At 43.7% G+C, this 18,531-nt stretch overlaps 1 protein-coding gene across 1 annotated transcript; it reads right to left on the bottom strand.

Moving 5' to 3' along the window:
* Positions 1–9,972: 9,972 nt before the first annotated feature.
* On the bottom strand, positions 9,973–13,872 carry LOC310951395 (isocitrate dehydrogenase [NAD] subunit gamma, mitochondrial-like; the record flags this gene model as incomplete). The annotated part of the gene is made up of 8 exons (XM_083919597.1): positions 13,791–13,872; positions 12,295–12,355; positions 12,028–12,160; positions 11,788–11,921; positions 11,582–11,684; positions 10,638–10,784; positions 10,163–10,318; positions 9,973–10,074 (listed from the first exon to the last, which is right to left on the bottom strand). Exons 1-8 carry the CDS (start codon positions 13,855–13,857, stop codon positions 9,973–9,975), a joined length of 903 nt encoding a protein of 300 aa, XP_083775723.1. The 5' UTR covers positions 13,858–13,872.
* Between the last annotated feature and the right edge of the window lie 4,659 nt (positions 13,873–18,531).

The raw sequence follows: 18,531 nt of genomic DNA, 5'->3' as shown, positions 1-18,531 counted from the left end.
AGGATTCAGAGACGGGGGAGAAGGCTGCTAATATTTGAGCATTGTGCTAACCGTAGCCAAAGAAGGGCGGACGTATTTTCATCTTACAAAAAAAGCTAGATTTGATACTTCAAAGACACTAGAAAAACAACCCGGAACATCATTTCTATAATCTCATAATAAGCACGGCAGAAATGTCGGATAGGTCAGACCACCGTGTGTAATCATATGTTTAAACGCTGCAGTTAAAGCTGAAGATTATAACAGAAATGAACAGGTTTGCCTATTCCCACACCTCTGCAGTGCTAATCAACAGCCATACATGCAATCTACATACATTAGCACATACAGTGTGCTACGTATAAACACACATATTCATCCATGTGTTTGTATAAAGCAACAATATTCAAACTACAAACTACTCCCAATACAATACAATAGTGTGCTGATATCATATTAACCCTTTGATGAGAATGCGTCTCACAAGGTTTCAATGGCAGAGGTCAAATGATTCAATAGTCATAATACAACTCTGAGACACAGACGTTTATGTGGTGACCATTTGAAGGGGTTTCCACAGTAAATGCTGCTCACACACTGATGCATCAGTAATAACGTCATATATAATAACACATCAGTCACAGAGGACTTTGGAGACTTTGACTTGACTCAAATATCTGCTAAAAGAGTGCTTCTTCCTCCACTATCAAGGGGAAACCAAAGGAAAGCTGCTGACAGTATCATCCATGCGCACGGACACAAAACAGACTCTCCGGGGCTCTCAGCAGTCCTTTGATCCGCCTTGAAAAACAGCTTTTGACGTTAATTCTGCCACTGGACACAGTTAAGAGCTGAGTTGTTGCGACCTGTTTAGTTAAACGAAACAAAAAAAAAACCCCAAAAAAACAAGAGCCACAAAATCAATCGTAACAGAATAAACCTTCTGATGGCAGTCTGAAGGTGGGACACGTATTGATTTCATATCTCTTCATGCAGCCATTTGATACGCTTAAAAATAAACACTTTCAAACATTTCTCTGATGCTCATTTGTTGCAACTTTTAGCAATGTTAATCCAATTAGAGGACCAGACACCTGCCGTTCAATACTTTCCTTTTCACCACACAAAAAAACTCTTATCCGTCCCGTCTGAGGGTATTTGGAGATGATTCCCCATCAGAAATGAGCTTCTATCAACAGATTCATTCATACCTGTTCCCTCTGCAGCCCCCTTAAAAGTTACCTCTACGGACTTTTTTTACTTTTCCCATTTCAGTAGAAAACAGAAAGATGAGGAAGTGCGAGCAAACGTAGACGACCGGCTCACTCACCTCGTCCTCAGTGTCCTGTGAAGCATCTGTAGGAGCCAGGACAACCTGATCTGCTGTTGCACACACGAACCGCATCCATGCTGTGTTCCCCTCTCGCTTATTACTCTGAGGGCGACCTCTGCCAACTCCCGCCGCTGACTCCTGTCTCCCCATCTCCTCCTCTCTCCCCCACCCTTCCTCTTTTCACACATCCCTCCCCCTCCTCGCCTCTCTCGGCAGTGCCGGTTGCACACCGTTTTCAGACGGGAGGGCCACGCTGGGGCCATCTGAACGCCATCCATCCGCCGAATGGCCGTTGTTCTTCATCACACGAGAATACAGCTGAGTTCACTGAATTCACAGGAGGCTCAGTTTTACAGTCAGGGACAATTTATCACATTCAACTCTGTTTATGGACCCAAGTATGCAGAAATATTCATTTATAGAATAGAATAACATAACACGTGTGGACTGCAGGAGAAAAGCGGTGTGGATTATCAGAACCCGTTTTCATTCCGGTATCTTGAGGTCAAAGGTCAAGGGGCCCCCTTAAAAAACCGACCATGACGGTTTTTCCTTCGCCAAAATGTAGCCTAAAAGCCTTTTTTTTAGAAACATCAACATATGTTTTTAACTGTTGTTTTTGTGATGATAGGAGTACTTTACAACGCAAATATAAAATGGGGAAAAAAGCCAAGACAAGGTCAGTTCTTCTGAGCTTTTTCACCGTGAATAAAGGTTTCAAAAGACCCCGGTGATGGAAAAGATACGATGACCAATGCTGTTTGACTCACAATCAAACCGATGCTAGAACTTTCTTATACATTACCACTTTTAAAACTGTCCTGCATTTTACAGAACTGTTTTTAACTATGCAATGCACACTAAGCACTTTTATTGACTTTTCTGATCGCCTTTTATAAATGTTGATATTCTTGCTGCTACTTGAAGAGTCGATGCAACAAAATTGCATTCAATGTGCACTGTGTCTATGTGTATACGTGATTACAAATAAAGTTATCCATCTATCTGTCAACCATATGGGGTAGAACATGCATTTATTACAGACAACTAAGCCCACACGGAGTCTGCTGCAGAAAAACAAAAAAATTAAAACATTCAGATAGTGAACACATTCAGATAGTGAAAACATTCAGATAGTGAACACATTCAGATAGTGAACACATTCAGATAGTGAACACATTCAGATAGTGAACACATTCAGATAGTGAACACATTCGCAGATTTTCATTCTGGATCACCAGAATCCTGTTGATTCCCTTTCTGCAAATAACTAATCATTTTGTGCAAAGTCTGTGCTTCTACTGGCTGATGTTCCAACATCTTCTCTGCTGACAAACGTATGCGTAGCACCTGTCACAACTATTATTTTATATTTTATTTTTATTTTATAAGCTACATCAGGCCAACTCAAACTAGCATAGTGAGCGTATGGGTTTCAAGCTCTCGTCTGAGGCCGTACGGTCTACACAGATTCAAACCTTTACCTCATGAAGAGCGCCCCTGTCTGAGGCTGTACGGTCTACATGGATTCAAACCTTTACCTCATGAAGAGCGCCCCTGTCTGAGGCCGTACGGTCTACACAGATTCAAACCTTTACCTCATGAAGAGCGCCCCTGTCTGAGGCTGTACGGTCTACATGGATTCAAACCTTTACCTCATGAAGAGCGCCCCTGTCTGAGGCTGTACGGTCTACATGGATTCAAACCTTTACCTCATGAAGAGCGCCCCTGTCTGAGGCCGTACGGTCTACATGGATTCAAACCTTTACCTCATGAAGAGCGCCCCTGTCTGAGGCTGTACGGTCTACATGGATTCAAACCTTTACCTCATGAAGAGCGCCCCTGTCTGAGGCCGTACGGTCTACATGGATTCAAACCTTTACCTTAATGAAGAGCGCCCCTGTCTGAGGCCGTACGGTCTACATGGATTCAAACCTTTACCTCATGAAGAGCGCCCCTGTCTGAGGCCGTACGGTCTACATGGATTCAAACCTTTACCTCATGAAGAGCGCCCCTGTCTGAGGCCGTACGGTCTACACAGATTCAAACCTTTACCTCATGAAGAGCGCCCCTGTCTGAGGCCGTACGGTCTACATGGATTCAAACCTTTACCTCATGAAGAGCGCCCCTGTCTGAGGCCGTACGGTCTACATGGATTCAAACCTTTACCTCATGAAGAGCGCCCCTGTCTGAGGCCGTACGGTCTACATGGATTCAAACCTTTACCTCATGAAGAGCGCCCCTGTCTGAGGCTGTACGGTCTACATGGATTCAAACCTTTACCTCATGAAGAGCGCCCCTGTCTGAGGCCGTACGGTCTACATGGATTCAAACCTTTACCTTAATGAAGAGCGCCCCTGTCTAAGGCTGTACGGTCTACACGGATTCAAACCTTTACCTCATGAAGAGCGCCCCTGTCTGAGGCCGTACGGTCTACATGGATTCAAACCTTTACCTCATGAAGAGCGCCCCTGTCTGAGGCCGTACGGTCTACATGGATTCAAACCTTTACCTTAATGAAGAGCGCCCCTGTCTGAGGCCGTACGGTCTACATGGATTCAAACCTTTACCTCATGAAGAGCGCCCCTGTCTGAGGCCGTACGGTCTACATGGATTCAAACCTTTACCTCATGAAGAGCGCCCCTGTCTGAGGCTGTACGGTCTACATGGATTCAAACCTTTACCTCATGAAGAGCGCCCCTGTCTGAGGCTGTACGGTCTACATGGATTCAAACCTTTACCTCATGAAGAGCGCCCCTGTCTGAGGCATACGGTCTACATGGATTCAAACCTTTACCTCATGAAGAGCGCCCCTGTCTGAGGCCGTACGGTCTACATGGATTCAAACCTTTACCTCATGAAGAGCGCCCCTGTCTGAGGCCGTACGGTCTACATGGATTCAAACCTTTACCTCATGAAGAGCGCCCCTGTCTGAGGCCGTACGGTCTACATGGATTCAAACCTTTACCTCATGAAGAGCGCCCCTGTCTGAGGCCGTACGGTCTACATGGATTCAAACCTTTACCTCATGAAGAGCGCACCTGTCTGAGGCTGTACGGTCGACATGGATTCAAACCTTTACCTCATGAAGAGCGCCCCTGTCTGAGGCCATATGGTCTACACGGATTCAAACCTTTACCTCATGAAGACCGCCCCTGTCTGAGGCCGTATGGTCTACACAGATTCAAACCTTTACCTCATGAAGAGCACCCCTGTCTGAGGCTGTACGGTCTACATGGATTCAAACCTTTACCTCATGAAGAGTGCCCCTGTCTGAGGCCGTACGGTCTACACAGATTCAAACCTTTACCTCATGAAGAGTGCCCCTGTCTGAGGCTGTACGGTCTACATGGATTCAAACCTTTACCTCATGAAGAGCGCACCTGTCTGAGGCCGTACGGTCTACATGGATTCAAACCTTTACCTCATGAAGGGTGCCCCTGTCTGAGGCCGTATGGTCTACATGGATTCAAACCTTTACCTCATGAAGAGTGCCCCTGTCTGAGGCTGTACGGTCTACACAGATTCAAACCTTTACCTCATGAAGAGCGCCCCTGTCTGCGGCCATACGGTCTACATGGATTCAAACCTTTACCTCATGAAGGGTGCCCCTGTCTGAGGCCGTATGGTCTACACGGATTCAAACCTTTACCTCATGAAGAGCGCCCCTGTCTGAGGCTGTACGGTCTACATGGATTCAAACTTTTACCTCATGAAGAGCGCCCCTGTCTGAGGCCGTACGGTCTACATGGATTCAAACCTTTACCTCATGAAGAGCGCCCCTGTCTGAGGCTGTACGGTCTACACAGATTCAAACCTTTACCTCATGAAGAGCGCCCCTGTCTGAGGCCGCACGGTCTACATGGATTCAAACCTTTACCTCATGAAGAGCGCACCTGTCTGAGGCCGCACGGTCTACATGGATTCAAACCTTTACCTCATGAAGAGCGCACCTGTCTGAGGCCGTACGGTCTACATGGATTCAAACCTTTACCTCATGAAGAGCGCCCCTGTCTGAGGCTGTACGGTCTACATGGATTCAAACCTTTACCTCATGAAGAGCGCCCCTATCTGAGGCCACCACTGGTTGAGACACTGTAGGTAACCTATCTCAGCTAGGGTTACAAAGGGGAGGTACATTTTTGGTAAATTGCTGGAAACTCCAGAAACAAAAATGCTAAATATATTTTGTTCATTTATTTCATTTCAAGGATCTAACAAGATTAAGTATTTTCTTAGTATTATATTAATTTAGTAATGAATATTATTATTATTTTTTGATTTTGGAGATTCTTTCCACCAAGTACCACCAGAGAGAGTTTTAGTACCACCAGTGGTCCAAGGACCACAGTTTGAGAACCAGTGGTACAAGGACCACAGTTTGAGAACCAGTGGTACAAGGACCACAGTTTGAGAACCAGTGTTACAAGGACCACAGTTTGAGAACCAGTGGTAAAGGGACCACAATTTAAGAACCACTGGTACAGGGACCACAGTTTAAGGACCAGTGGTCCAAGGACCACAGTTTGAGAACCAGTGGTACAAGGACCACAGTTTGAGAACCAGTGGTACAAGGACCACAGTTTGAGAACCAGTGGTACAGGGACCACAGTTTGAGAACCAGTGGTACAAGGACCACAGTTTGAGAACCAGTGGTACAAGGACCACAGTTTGAGAACCAGTGGTACAAGGACCACAGTTTGAGAACCAGTGGTACAAGGACCACGGTTTGAGAACCAGTGGTACAAGGACCACAGTTTAAGAACCAGAGGTCCAAGGACCACAGTTTAAGGACCAGAGGTCCAAGGACCACAGTTTGAGAACCAGTGGTACAAGGACCACAGTTTGAGAACCAGTGGTACAAGGACCACAGTTTGAGAACCAGTGGTACAAGGACCACAGTTTGAGAACCAGTGATACAGGGACCACAGTTTAAGGACCAGTGGTACAAGGACCACAGTTTAAGGACCAGAGGTCCAAGGACCACAGTTTAAGGACCAGAGGTCCAAGGACCACAGTTTGAGAACCAGTGGTACAAGGACCACAGTTTAAGGACCAGTGTTACAAGGACCACAGTTTGAGAACCAGTGGTACAAGGACCACAGTTTGAGAACCAGTGGTACAAGGACCACGGTTTGAGAACCAGTGGTACAAGGACCACAGTTTGAGAACCAGTGGTACAAGGACCACAGTTTGAGAACCAGTGGTACAGGGACCACAGTTTGAGAACCAGTGGTCCAAGGACCACAGTTTGAGAACCAGTGGTCCAAGGACCACAGTTTGAGAACCAGTGGTACAGGGACCACAGTTTAAGGACCAGAGGTCCAAGGACCACCGTAGACCAGTGGTCTACACCAAGACAGCTTTAAAATGGAGCCTGGTACAGCCTCTTTAAAAAAGGGACAGCGGTACCTCATGGTGTGTCCTGCAAGGTAAAATGAGTGTTTTTGTTAGAGGAGTCTGGTGGCTTTGTAATCTTAAATATAGCGTACACTTTTGGTTGGGTGTCTAAAATATGTTAATCTGATTCCCCCCATCCCGTGCCCCTGTAACCACCTGGATAGTTGCATTTATGAAAAGCAGGAGTATAAAATAAGGAGTGTGTGTGTGTGTGTGTGTGTGTGTGTGTTGATAAAAGGACGTGATGCCGGTGCTGCAGCGGTGAATTAATTTCATTTCCTGCTGATTGTTTTGGATATTAACCACGTTGCCGTCGTGCCCTACTTTGATCCACATTCGGTGCAGAGTGGACGTGCACACGAGGGGCGTGCACGAGGGGGCGTGCACCGGCAGATGAAATGAGACTTCTGTTATGATCAAAGACCTCTCGTATACACACACACACACACACACACACACACACATTCAACTGATACGTGTACGTGTGATTTTGCAGCGGGCGAGAGAGGGGCGGCGTCAGATGTTGTGACAGATGGGATGTTTTAGAGAGATGCAACAAGAGGAGACTTTCCACCTTTTCTTTCTCACCCCTGCTCCCTGGTGTTCCTCCCCCCTCCGTCTCCTGCATTCCACCTCTCTCTCTGCAGTCAACTGTTTGCCTCCCCTCAATTGCTCTCTCGTCGGGGGAGAAGCCTCTAATTATCGAGGGGCCTGCTGCGTGACCTTAAACACACACACACACACACACACACACACACACACACACATACACACACACACACACACACACACACACACACACAGAAACTTGAACTCACGCTCACGCTGTTTCTGCTCATATTTTGATATTACTGGGGAAATCGGACCTGTGAGCTCTTTTAAATCCACTTCAAAACCCAATTTATACCATTTTATTTGTGTCCTGAATTCATCTTTATTTATTAATTCACACCTTAAAACGTATTTATACACCAAGGCATTCTCTTCACTTTTATTTTAGTGATTATTTTAATTATTTTACATTGTTTTATTTGAGTGTTCCTCATCGCTCCTTTGGCAGTGGTATATTGGGGTTATATCACAGCTAGGGGGTATTGGTTGGGTACTTTAATCTATATTATATACCAACATTTATGAGGTGATTATATTTTGTGTTAATAACCTCAATCTGCAAAGTAACTAATGATGTTAAATAAATCATCTTCAAAATACAGTGGAGTAGAAATATGAAGTAAGTATTAAGTAAAAGTTCTTCAGAATTACTATTGTTAGTAATTGGGTGAATTAAATACTATAATAGTAATACGTTAAATCTATTGTTTAAATGTTTTATGGTATGGTTTGCAAATGTTTTACTTATTGTATTTAATATTTGAATATCGTTTTTAACCCTGAAGCACTTTGCACATAAAGTCATTATTACTGCCATTAATAAAAACACAACGCGCTCCTGAAAGGTGTCAGTCAGTCCAGGGTTCCTGCTCATTTTACATTTCTAATTTCCAGACTTCTCAGAGGATTTTTCAGTCAACATTAAACATCTGAACACCAATAGTTAGATGCTTATTTTGTCAATAAATGGTTTAAAAATCCAACTTTTAACACATATGTTAAATTCTATGTATGCCATTGTGTTGCCAAGTGATCACAAGACATTTTTACATACGTGTTGTTGCTCATATAAGTGAATGATAACTAACTTATAATAACTTATAATGAACTTCTAACAGAGACATGTTCAACGCACAGCATTTAATTCAAGCCAAATGCTAAAAGAGTGAAATGAATAACTGTGAACCTGTAACTCTACAGACAGGAACAGTAGAGATGGATCATTAAATGAATAAGTGAACCTGTAACTCTACAGACAGGAACAGTAGAGATGGATCATTAAATGAATAAGTGAACCTGTAACTCTACAGACAGGAACAGTAGAGATGGATCATTAAATGAATAAGTGAACCTGTAACTCTACAGACAGGAACAGTAGAGATGGATCATTAAATGAATAAGTGAACCTGTAACTCTACAGACAGCAACAGTAGAGATGGATCATTAAATGAATAAGTGAACCTGTAACTCTACAGACAGGAACAGTAGAGATGGATAATTAAATGAATAAGTGAACCTGTAACTCTACAGACAGGAACAGTAGAGATGGATCATTAAATGAATAAGTGAACCTGTAACTCTACAGACAGGAACAGTAGAGATGGATCATTAAATGAATAAGTGAACCTGTAACTCTACAGACAGGAACAGTAGAGATGGATCATTAAATGAATAAGTGAACCTGTAACTCTACAGACAGGAACAGTAGAGATGGATAATTAAATGAATAAGTGAACCTGTAACTCTACAGACAGGAACAGTAGAGATGGATCATTAAATGAATAAGTGAACCTGTAACTCTACAGACAGGAACAGTAGAGATGGATCATTAAATGAATAAGTGAACCTGTAACTCTACAGACAGGAACAGTAGAGATGGACATTAACAGGAACTACAGAAGAAAACACAAGTGTGTGCTTCATTGGCTTTAGATGGAGTAAACATATTGTCAGTAAATAAAATAATGAGAAATAAAGAATAATGAATAAAATGTAGGAGACACGTATGGAAATGTCATCTACAGTTGGCTGTGTTGTGTTAGTAAACTTGTTTTGATTTGTATAGATTAATTTATTTTATTTTAGAAAGTGAGATAATAGTCCGGAAACAACACAAACATTTTTCCATCTTTTCCCTTTTTCCAAACGTATCCAGACCTGGAAATGACTCTGATTAAACTCCAGACTTTCCCAGACTGCGTATGAACCCTGTCAGTCACAACAAACACTAGACGATGTGGCCTCCCGGTGGTCTGGACGAGCCGGTGCTGCGAGCATTCATACATGTTTGTTTACTTCAGGGACACAAGCTTTAGTATTATCACATTATTATCTTTATTATTTTGCCAATACATCCAGTGGTAGGACAGCTGTGTTTAAAATAAGTTAAATGCACGAAGAATAACTGTTTTCACTTCATAATTAACTAAAAAACATGGAAAGGATTCACTCAGGTTTAGTATTGTGCTGCACTGTGTCATACAGTACGGTACAGTAAAGTATAGATGCAAACAAAGTGCTCAAAAACAGTCTGGAGTCGAGAAAAGTATTACATTTCAACTCCCTGTTGTTATTATGAAATTGCATAGAAGACCTACTGAAGAGAGGCACAGTAACGTACACAGAGTGCACATTAACGTGCGTTTGTTCTAGATGCTCTGTGTCCGCGGCCCGGTGCTCCGAATAGCATTCATGACGGACTGGACCACTTCAGAGGTGGAGCCTTCGCCTCCCAGGTCAGCGGTGTGCAGCTGGAAAATAAGGAGACGACAAAAACAACGTGAGCAGAATATTATCATTCATTCCTTTGGTGTTGAAGCGTGCGATTTGTGCGCCTACCCGAGTCTCGGTGACCGTGGTGAGGATGGCTCTGCGGATCATGCTGGCATAGGCGTGGAGCTTCAGGTGATCCAGCAGCAGGCAGGAGGCCAGCAGCATGGCCGTGGGGTTCGCTGTGTTGCTGTTAGCAATGCTCTTCCCGGTGTTTCTGGTGCCCTGCACAGAGAAGAGCCGACAGATCAACCCTCTGTACCCAAATAAAAACAGGCACAGGTAGAGACTAGCTGGTGAACGTAATGGAGCATTTGGCAGCTAAAGAACCATGAATTTCCCTCAGGAGTTGGTGGAGACCAAAAACAGCCCTTAAAGGGGAGTGAATATTGGACTTAGCTCAGCTGGACACAAACACGATTCAAAATAAATGAAGCAACTGTTTGCCAACACATCACCGTATGAACTTTAAAAAGTGATAATAGTGTGTTGTGTTTATGTGTATCGTCACTGTTTCCCTTTTGTTTGATGTAAATCCTCTCACCGTCTCAAACACAGCGTAGTCCTCTCCGTAGTTGGCTCCAGGCACCAGGCCCGGTCCACCGACCAGCCCAGCACACACATTGCTCACTACGTTGCCATACAGGTTGGGCATAACCATCACATCGAACTGCTGGGGCCTGGAAACAAGCTGACACACACAAATAAGACATCAACTCAGAACAGTTTCTGTTTGAGGAAGTTTGTTTCTTCAACATTGAATAGGACAGACAGCATGAGACCTTCATTTGCTCTGGCAAATATGCCCGGCCTCTCTCCCGTTCAAATCTCAGGCTGTATAAAAAAATGGACGTAGCCTCTACGTCGAGGTCTGCTCTCTTGACTTGATCCAATTGTCCTCGCCTACGGGAGTCTCCATCTTGTCAGACTTTAACTCCGCCTCATTTCCTCTTACAAAAAAAGGGCATGTATGTGACGTAGGGGGGAGGGAGATACGTCCATCAGGGTGACGTTTACCTCCGGAGATATGACCTAAACATACAGACTGGAATGTTTTTTTGTACCAGGCCTTAAACAGGTTTAATGATGCTGTGAAAACGGCCTGTTTAACATGGGGGTCAATGAGAAACTGCTCTATTATGAAACCTGCCCCTAGTGGACACTCAGAGAACTGCAGTTTTTGGCACTTCCTTATTGGACAGATTTCTAGCTGACCTGGGCCCTGACAGACCAATCACAGTCGTTTATGTGATGTGGGGCAGGTTTAACACGATGACTGGCACACCACATAATGAGATTGATTTGCTTTTAGTTATTGTATGTTTTTTTCAACCCTTCTTGTGTAATTGCTTTTTAGGGAGCCTATTGTAACATCTAGTCCGGGACTGCAAATGAAAATGTATATTATATTTACAGATATGTTTATTAATATGCACTGTCCCTGTCAAATAAGATGAAGATAAAGGTGAGAGGACATGCCATAGCTACCTGCATTGTGGTGTTGTCCACAATCATGCTGTCGAAGGTGATTTCAGGGTAACCGCTGGCAACCTCCTTACAGCACTCCAGGAAGAGGCCGTCACCCAACTTCCTGCTCTGACAAACAAACACACGTTAAGATGTATCATGGGTTTAAAAGAGAAAGATGGATAAAGATGGGCAGAGTCAGGGCCTTTGAGCTATCAGAAACTGACATGATGTTGGCTTTGTGTACAGCGGTGACTCGTCTGCGCCCCGTGGCCCGAGCCGTTCTGAACGCGTAGTCAGCGATGCGTAAAGACTTGGTCCTGGTGATGATCTTCAGACATTCAACAACGCCAGGGACATTCTGCAGAGACAGAGAGAGAGACAGAGAGAGAGTGGAGATACATGGAGGCCAGATGTGTTATGATGTTTGTATTTCACCATCAAAGTGATTGTAAACACACACACACCTCGTGCTCCAGGCTGCTGTACTCTCCCTCAGTGTTCTCCCTGATGATCATGATGTCGATGTTTCTGTGGCGTGTCCTCACTCCGGGGAGAGACTGGCAGTGCATCACGTTGGCGTACAGATCCAGAGTGGTGCTGCAGGGGTGAAGGGAATAAAAAGAGAAGGATAGGGAACAAACACACACTGTAACCCTGCTGCTGCTGTATATCAACGCTACAGTTTAACACTTTACTATAAGGAAAAGCGGTGAAAGATGTAAAAAAGTTACCGGAGCAGGTTATTTCTGGACACGTATGATGGTGGCAGGTTGTGGTTGGTCTCAATGTTACCTGGATGCACAAACAAAGTTACATCTTAAGACTGACAAACGTACTGTAACTCATTCAAGTGAATGAACTCCAAACTGAGACAGCACAGCATTTTATTCAAGCTAAATGATAAAACAGTGAAATTAATAACTTAAAAACTCATCAGGCTAACTTGTGGTCGGTGGGTCGATCAGCGTCTCCTGTGGTTGGGCAGAATTAGCCACATTAGCTCACATTAGCTCCACCTCTAGGCTAGGCTAACAGAACATGTTACTAGATAAACGGTCTTGGAAGACCATGCTCATAGACTGTAAACCACCGACCCTCACGGCCTGAATCCTCCCGGTGCTCCAGATTAGCATCTAGTGCATGTGTCATAGATAGTAGGCTGTACTGCAAGTCACGGTGCAGGTGCAGCTGCAGCTATTTAATTAGCATTACAAAGCTAACACGTTGTGTTCCTAAACCATCTGTTAGTACAGTTGATCAAAGAGCAAACCATCTTGTCACTCATGGAAACACCACCAGATGAATGACTGCAGTCCAGATCGAGATGACGGAGTTAGCATGCTAATGATGCTAATCCTGACAACTAGCCTCCGAGGAGAAGTGAGGGCCAGAGGCGAGCTGTCACTCAAGAGGCCACGCCCCTAATTATTCATAAACTTTAACCAATAAAATAAAAACTAGCCTGGTACAAAAAAATTCTCAGACTGAGTGACAGCTAGCCTCTGGCCCTCACTTCTCCTCGGAGGTAAACGTCAGCCAAATGGACGTATGTCCCTTCCCCTTACGTCACATACATGCCCTTGGTAAGAGGAAATGAGTCGGAGTCAAAGTCTGACAAAATGGAGACTCCCATAGGCGAGGACGATTGGATCAAGTTGAGAGAACGGACCTCGGCATACAGGCTACGTCCATTTTTTATAGCCTATGGTCGCTCTGCCACTTTGGTTCAGACTGAAATATCTGAACAACTATTTGGTGGATTGCCACGCATTGATGACGTCATCGCGATGCGTCGTTTTGTTTGCAAATCTTCCCAAATCTCCAGTAAACACTCCACCCCCGCATCACACCAACGTGAACCTTTCGCCGCCATTGTTTTAAATGTCCGCGCATGGTCCCTCCTTCTTTTTTCTATGTCCCAACAGGCGCACATAAAATGACGTCAGAACCGGCGTAGGCCTCGTGCTCGTACACGTGCGCACGCTCATGCTTGTACATGTGCAAACGTGCTTTACAAAAGCCCACCTCTCCCAAACGGACCGTGGCCGGCAACCGTACCGCTCCTAGGTGCGGTACGGTTGCACTCACACTGGTCAAACGAACTAGACTTTAGCCGTGAAACGTGCTTGGGCACGGTACGGATGGACAGTGGGAGTGCGCCCTTAAGGTTTTACAGGCCCTCAGTAACAACATGTTTCACACTCACACACACATAAAAAACACTTACCTTTCAGTGCAACTCCATTGCGTCTGATAGCCATGATGGCGTTATTGATGTCATCTTCTGACGCCATAGTCGAGTCCACCTTGACGACCTCGAAGTCCACCGGCACACAGCAGAACCTGACAGTAAAGAACAGACGGAAATCACTACAAATATGACGGAGCCAACTAAGGTAGTGACTGTACTGTATGAGTCAGTTACTGTGTGTGTGTGTGTGTGTGCGTGTATGTGTGAATTCTCACCGGAATAGTTCGCACACGTGGTTTCCGAGCTCTGGTCCGATGCCATCTCCGGGTATCAGAGTGACGGTGTGCCTGCCTCCGTAGCGTGCCGGTGGAGGCTGTAACGCACACACACACACACACACACACACACACACACACACACACACACACACACAAACACACAAACACACACATACACACAAACACAAACACACACACACACACACACACACACACACACACACACACACACACACACACACACACACACACACACACACACACACACACACACACACACACACACACACACACACACACACACACAAACACAAATAAAAACCCTTACAACATAGCAGATGTGGACCTTTTCAAAGATGTAGACATAAACATTCCAAAACAGTCCTAGTTTATTTCCTGTTGCAGTGTATGTGAATGACATCAGCTGACAGGAAGTCAACAAGGACCAAGGCTGTTGCCTAGCAGTGGAATTCTGTTGAAAAGATCTATATCTCTTCAAAACTACTGAGAAGACTCTAAGCTATTAGAAAGACACAAATGTATAATCCTTTGGCTCTCTCTAATAAATTCTAATAACACTTATGCTACACGTCTGTCCGTCTGTCTGTCTGTCTGTCTGTATGTGTCGTAAACAGCCATACTCACTATGGTCTGGTGTGGGAGGGCACGGAGGAAGGAGGGATTCAGAACAGAGGAGAGAAAACAGGAAAGTTAGTAAGACAAAGAGGAGGAGAAGACACGTGGTGCAGCAGCTTCCTGGTGGCAGCACACGCACACTGATGAGACAAAACAATGTTGGTGCTCCTGTGGACATGCAGCAAAGACATATGTGCGTTGGTACAACAGTGGGCTTATCAGGTTAGGAAGGGAATAAGGTAAACCAAGCTCTCTTTGAAAATCCTGAATAACTTACAGTGTAAGTGGACTTCTGTCTCTGATTGCATGTAGCTGCACCGTAAACCTGTGAATTCAGAGAAAAAGGTGGTCATTTGCATTTCAATCATCATAAGCATACATGAAATTTACAAAAATGTCCTTAAATGTATTTTTTTGAGATCATATTAACACCACAGACAGGAATTTTGCCTTTTATGTGAGCACCAACAAACAACCTTTTTAAATTTTATTATCGATTCATCCGCTGATGATTTTTTTTCAATTCATTGATTCATTGTTCGGTCTATAATGTAATAATAATCTAATATTTCCATTTAAAGTGCTGGATTCAGACATGTTTGTTGACACTGAGCTCTCATATCGTTATCATTATGTGTACAGTTTTGCATTTAAAGTATGTCTAATATTAGTATAATAATGTGTACGACTTATCTTGCATTTTTTTATATTCTGCTTTTTAAGCTTTTGTTTTGATGTTAAACTGCATCTCATCTTCTCAGTACTTGTACTTCATGAAAATAAAGTTTGATCTAATTACATTCATTTAAAGACATTGGCCCTCATTTATCGAACGAACGTACGGCAGAAAAATGTGCGTACGACCATTTCCTGGCAAACTTCTGCATTTATAAATTTGGACGTGAGCGGGAGCTACGATCAAATCTCACGTCTGGTCTGAGATCGTGTACGTAAATTTAAGCCTGTGTATTTGCGGTGCAGCACAGCAAAACCTGGCTGAAAATAATGAACAAACCTCAGCTGTCATTAAGCATAAGCAGTCACATATTAAGAACAGATCAAAACGGATTCTTAAAACGAATAAAAAATTGTGGTTGGAGCAATTGATTGTACTCATGTGCGTCTGAAGGCACCATCCATGACTGATTACGCATTCATCAATCAGAAAAACTACCACTCGATAAATGTACAGGTGATTTGTGATTTGTTTGTGAACGTGGCGGCCAGGTGGCCAGGGGACACACACGATTCTTTTAAATATCAAAACAGCTCGGCTCCAGCCCCCCCGCGACCCCGACAGGGACAAGCTGTTGAATATGAATGAGTGAATGAATGTGTTGGCGCGCGGCTGCAGGAAAGCGCACTGCAGAGCCAAAGTCCTCTCCTCGGTTAGAGGCTACCCTCGATAAATTGCATTAAATCAAACAAGGTATCAGATGATTAACATCTTGGTATGGTTCTTCTAGGTGACAGAGGTTATCCTCTTACGGATTACCTAATAACCCCGCTGGCAAACCCTGCTACAGAGCAGGAGCGCAGGTTCAGCAGTGCGCAGACACGCACACGGGTCACAGTGGAGCGCTGCTTCGGGTTGACTGCCTCCGTTATTCTTTTCCATACAGCGTTTTAACGGGCCCCTTTTATTCCACTCTTAAGACTGACAAAAAGCACATCTTTATTTTGCTCCATTGTTGCATAATTTGAGTCAAAATGTTCTCTTTAGTCCTTTTCAGTGTGGAGGAGATATAACTGATTAGCCAGCGGTACAGTTTTGTACTTTCCATTTTATTCTACTTTATACCGCTACTCTACTACAGTTTGGAAGCTAATGTTGTTCTTTTTACTCCTCTACATTTATTTGGCAGCTTTAGTTACATTGCATAGTCATCCATACAAAATGTAAATCAACTATTAATTATGATTTATTATATGAATTAAGCTAACCAGTAACATGGACAGACAATGAGACGGACCCCTGGGCACAGACATGTAAAAGACCACCCACTCTGTCTAAGTACATTTAAAGAGTCTACTCTTAGCTGTTTTGTAGTCATTTTGTTTCTCTTTGTGGTCATTTAATGTCCATTATTAGTTGTTTGGTAGGACTTTGTGGCTGTTTTTTTAGTAATCTTGCATTTTTTGTGGCAGTTCTGCATCTATTCTTAGTCATTTTGCATTATCCTGTGGCAGTTTTGCATCTATTCTTAGTCATTTTGCATCTTTTTGTGGGGGTTTTGCATCTATTTTTAGCCATTTTGCATCTTTTTGTGGTGGTTTTGCATCTATTATGAGTAATTTTGCATCTTTTTGTGGTGGTTTGGCATCTATTTTTAGTCATTTTGCATCATCTTGTGGCAGTTTTGCATCTATTTTTAGTCATTTTGCATCTTTTTGTTGTGGTTTTTCATTTATTTTTATACATTTTGCATCTTTTTGTGGTGGTTTTGCATCTATTTTAAAGTCATTTTGCATCTTTTTGTTGTGGTTTTGCATCTATTTTTAGTCATTTTGCATCTTTTTGTGGTGGTTTTGCATCTATTTGTGGTGGTTTTGCATCTATTTTAAAGTCATTTTGCATCTATTTGTGGTCATTTTGTGTGTATAATATTCATTATTTTGGAATGGGCCATTGTGCATCGTGCTTTTACGTTTTGTATGTTTCGATGCCAACGTTAATACATGTAGATTTACTTGGGTGAGATTGTGAATACAGGACTTTTACTTGAAACTTGAGTATTTTTACTTTGTGAATACTTCCTCCAACACTGGTCGACGGACCTACTTGTTGTATTGCTGTTTGAATAATGTACGAGCCTGCTGGGAGCAGTTTCAGTATGCATTTACAGCCTCCTCTCGTTTGGCAGTCCTGCATAAGAAGCGGTACATTTTCTCCGGAGGTATGTCCAGTGGACATCAAGTTGACAGAGTGGTGCTGAACGGACAGCGACCTTAACCAAGCTAGCTAACCAACCGTTAATCAGCTTAACATCACTCACCGCTGTTCTACCAAACTAACCAGCAGTTAAACCACTTCAAATGTTTGTTTTTTAAAAAAAAGAGTTTTTAACTTTTAACTATGTGGTAGTGAACTGCTCCTACCCTGGTTAACCGGTGGCTGAACACGAGCTTCAGTGCTCCGGAGAGGGACCGCACAGACCGGGCCGTCATGATCGCTCTCCCTCGGATGGATGGATGGCCACGGGGGCGTGCTGCGCGCTCACCGTCCGTTAATCTCTCTCTCTCTCTCTCTCTCTCGCGCTCTCTCACGCACGCGCGCGCGCACACACACGTACACACACACACACACAATGAGACTCTTATTTGTTTTGTTTTATCATATAAAAACGAAGACAAATATACGAGCACCAGTTAAGTCCTTCAAGCTATCTTAAAAAAAAGAATGAAATCTAGCTTCATGTCACCATGGTTACTCTAACAGACAGTCTCGAGCATAGACATGGTCTCGAGCATGGCCCGTTGGCCTAGTTAGTTACCCCCCCCCCCTCTTTTTTTTGTCGTGGCACTTCCTCCTCGAGCACCAGACTGAACCACCGGGAGGCGACATTAACACACACACACACACACACACACACACACACACACACACACACACACACACACACACACACACACACAGATTCCACATGGACGGGACATCGCCATTCTACCTGTTACACCACTCAGTCATTTCTCATTAACTAACTGCTGGTTCATGTTTGACTTTTGAATGAGCTGCTTTTCAATACGTATATTTTCACAGAGTTGGCGTTGATCTACAATGACAGCAGCTAGCTACCGTTATATCATAAATATTTACATGTTGATATGAAAGAGGAAATATTATCAGAACCGTGCGGTTAACG

The sequence above is a fragment of the Echiichthys vipera genome, assembly GCF_963691815.1.
Source record: "Echiichthys vipera genome assembly, chromosome: 9".
Taxonomy (NCBI): Eukaryota; Metazoa; Chordata; class Actinopteri; order Perciformes; family Trachinidae; genus Echiichthys; species Echiichthys vipera.
Note: the sequence above shows the minus strand (reverse complement) of the source record. Positions and strands in the feature narration are given on the sequence as shown.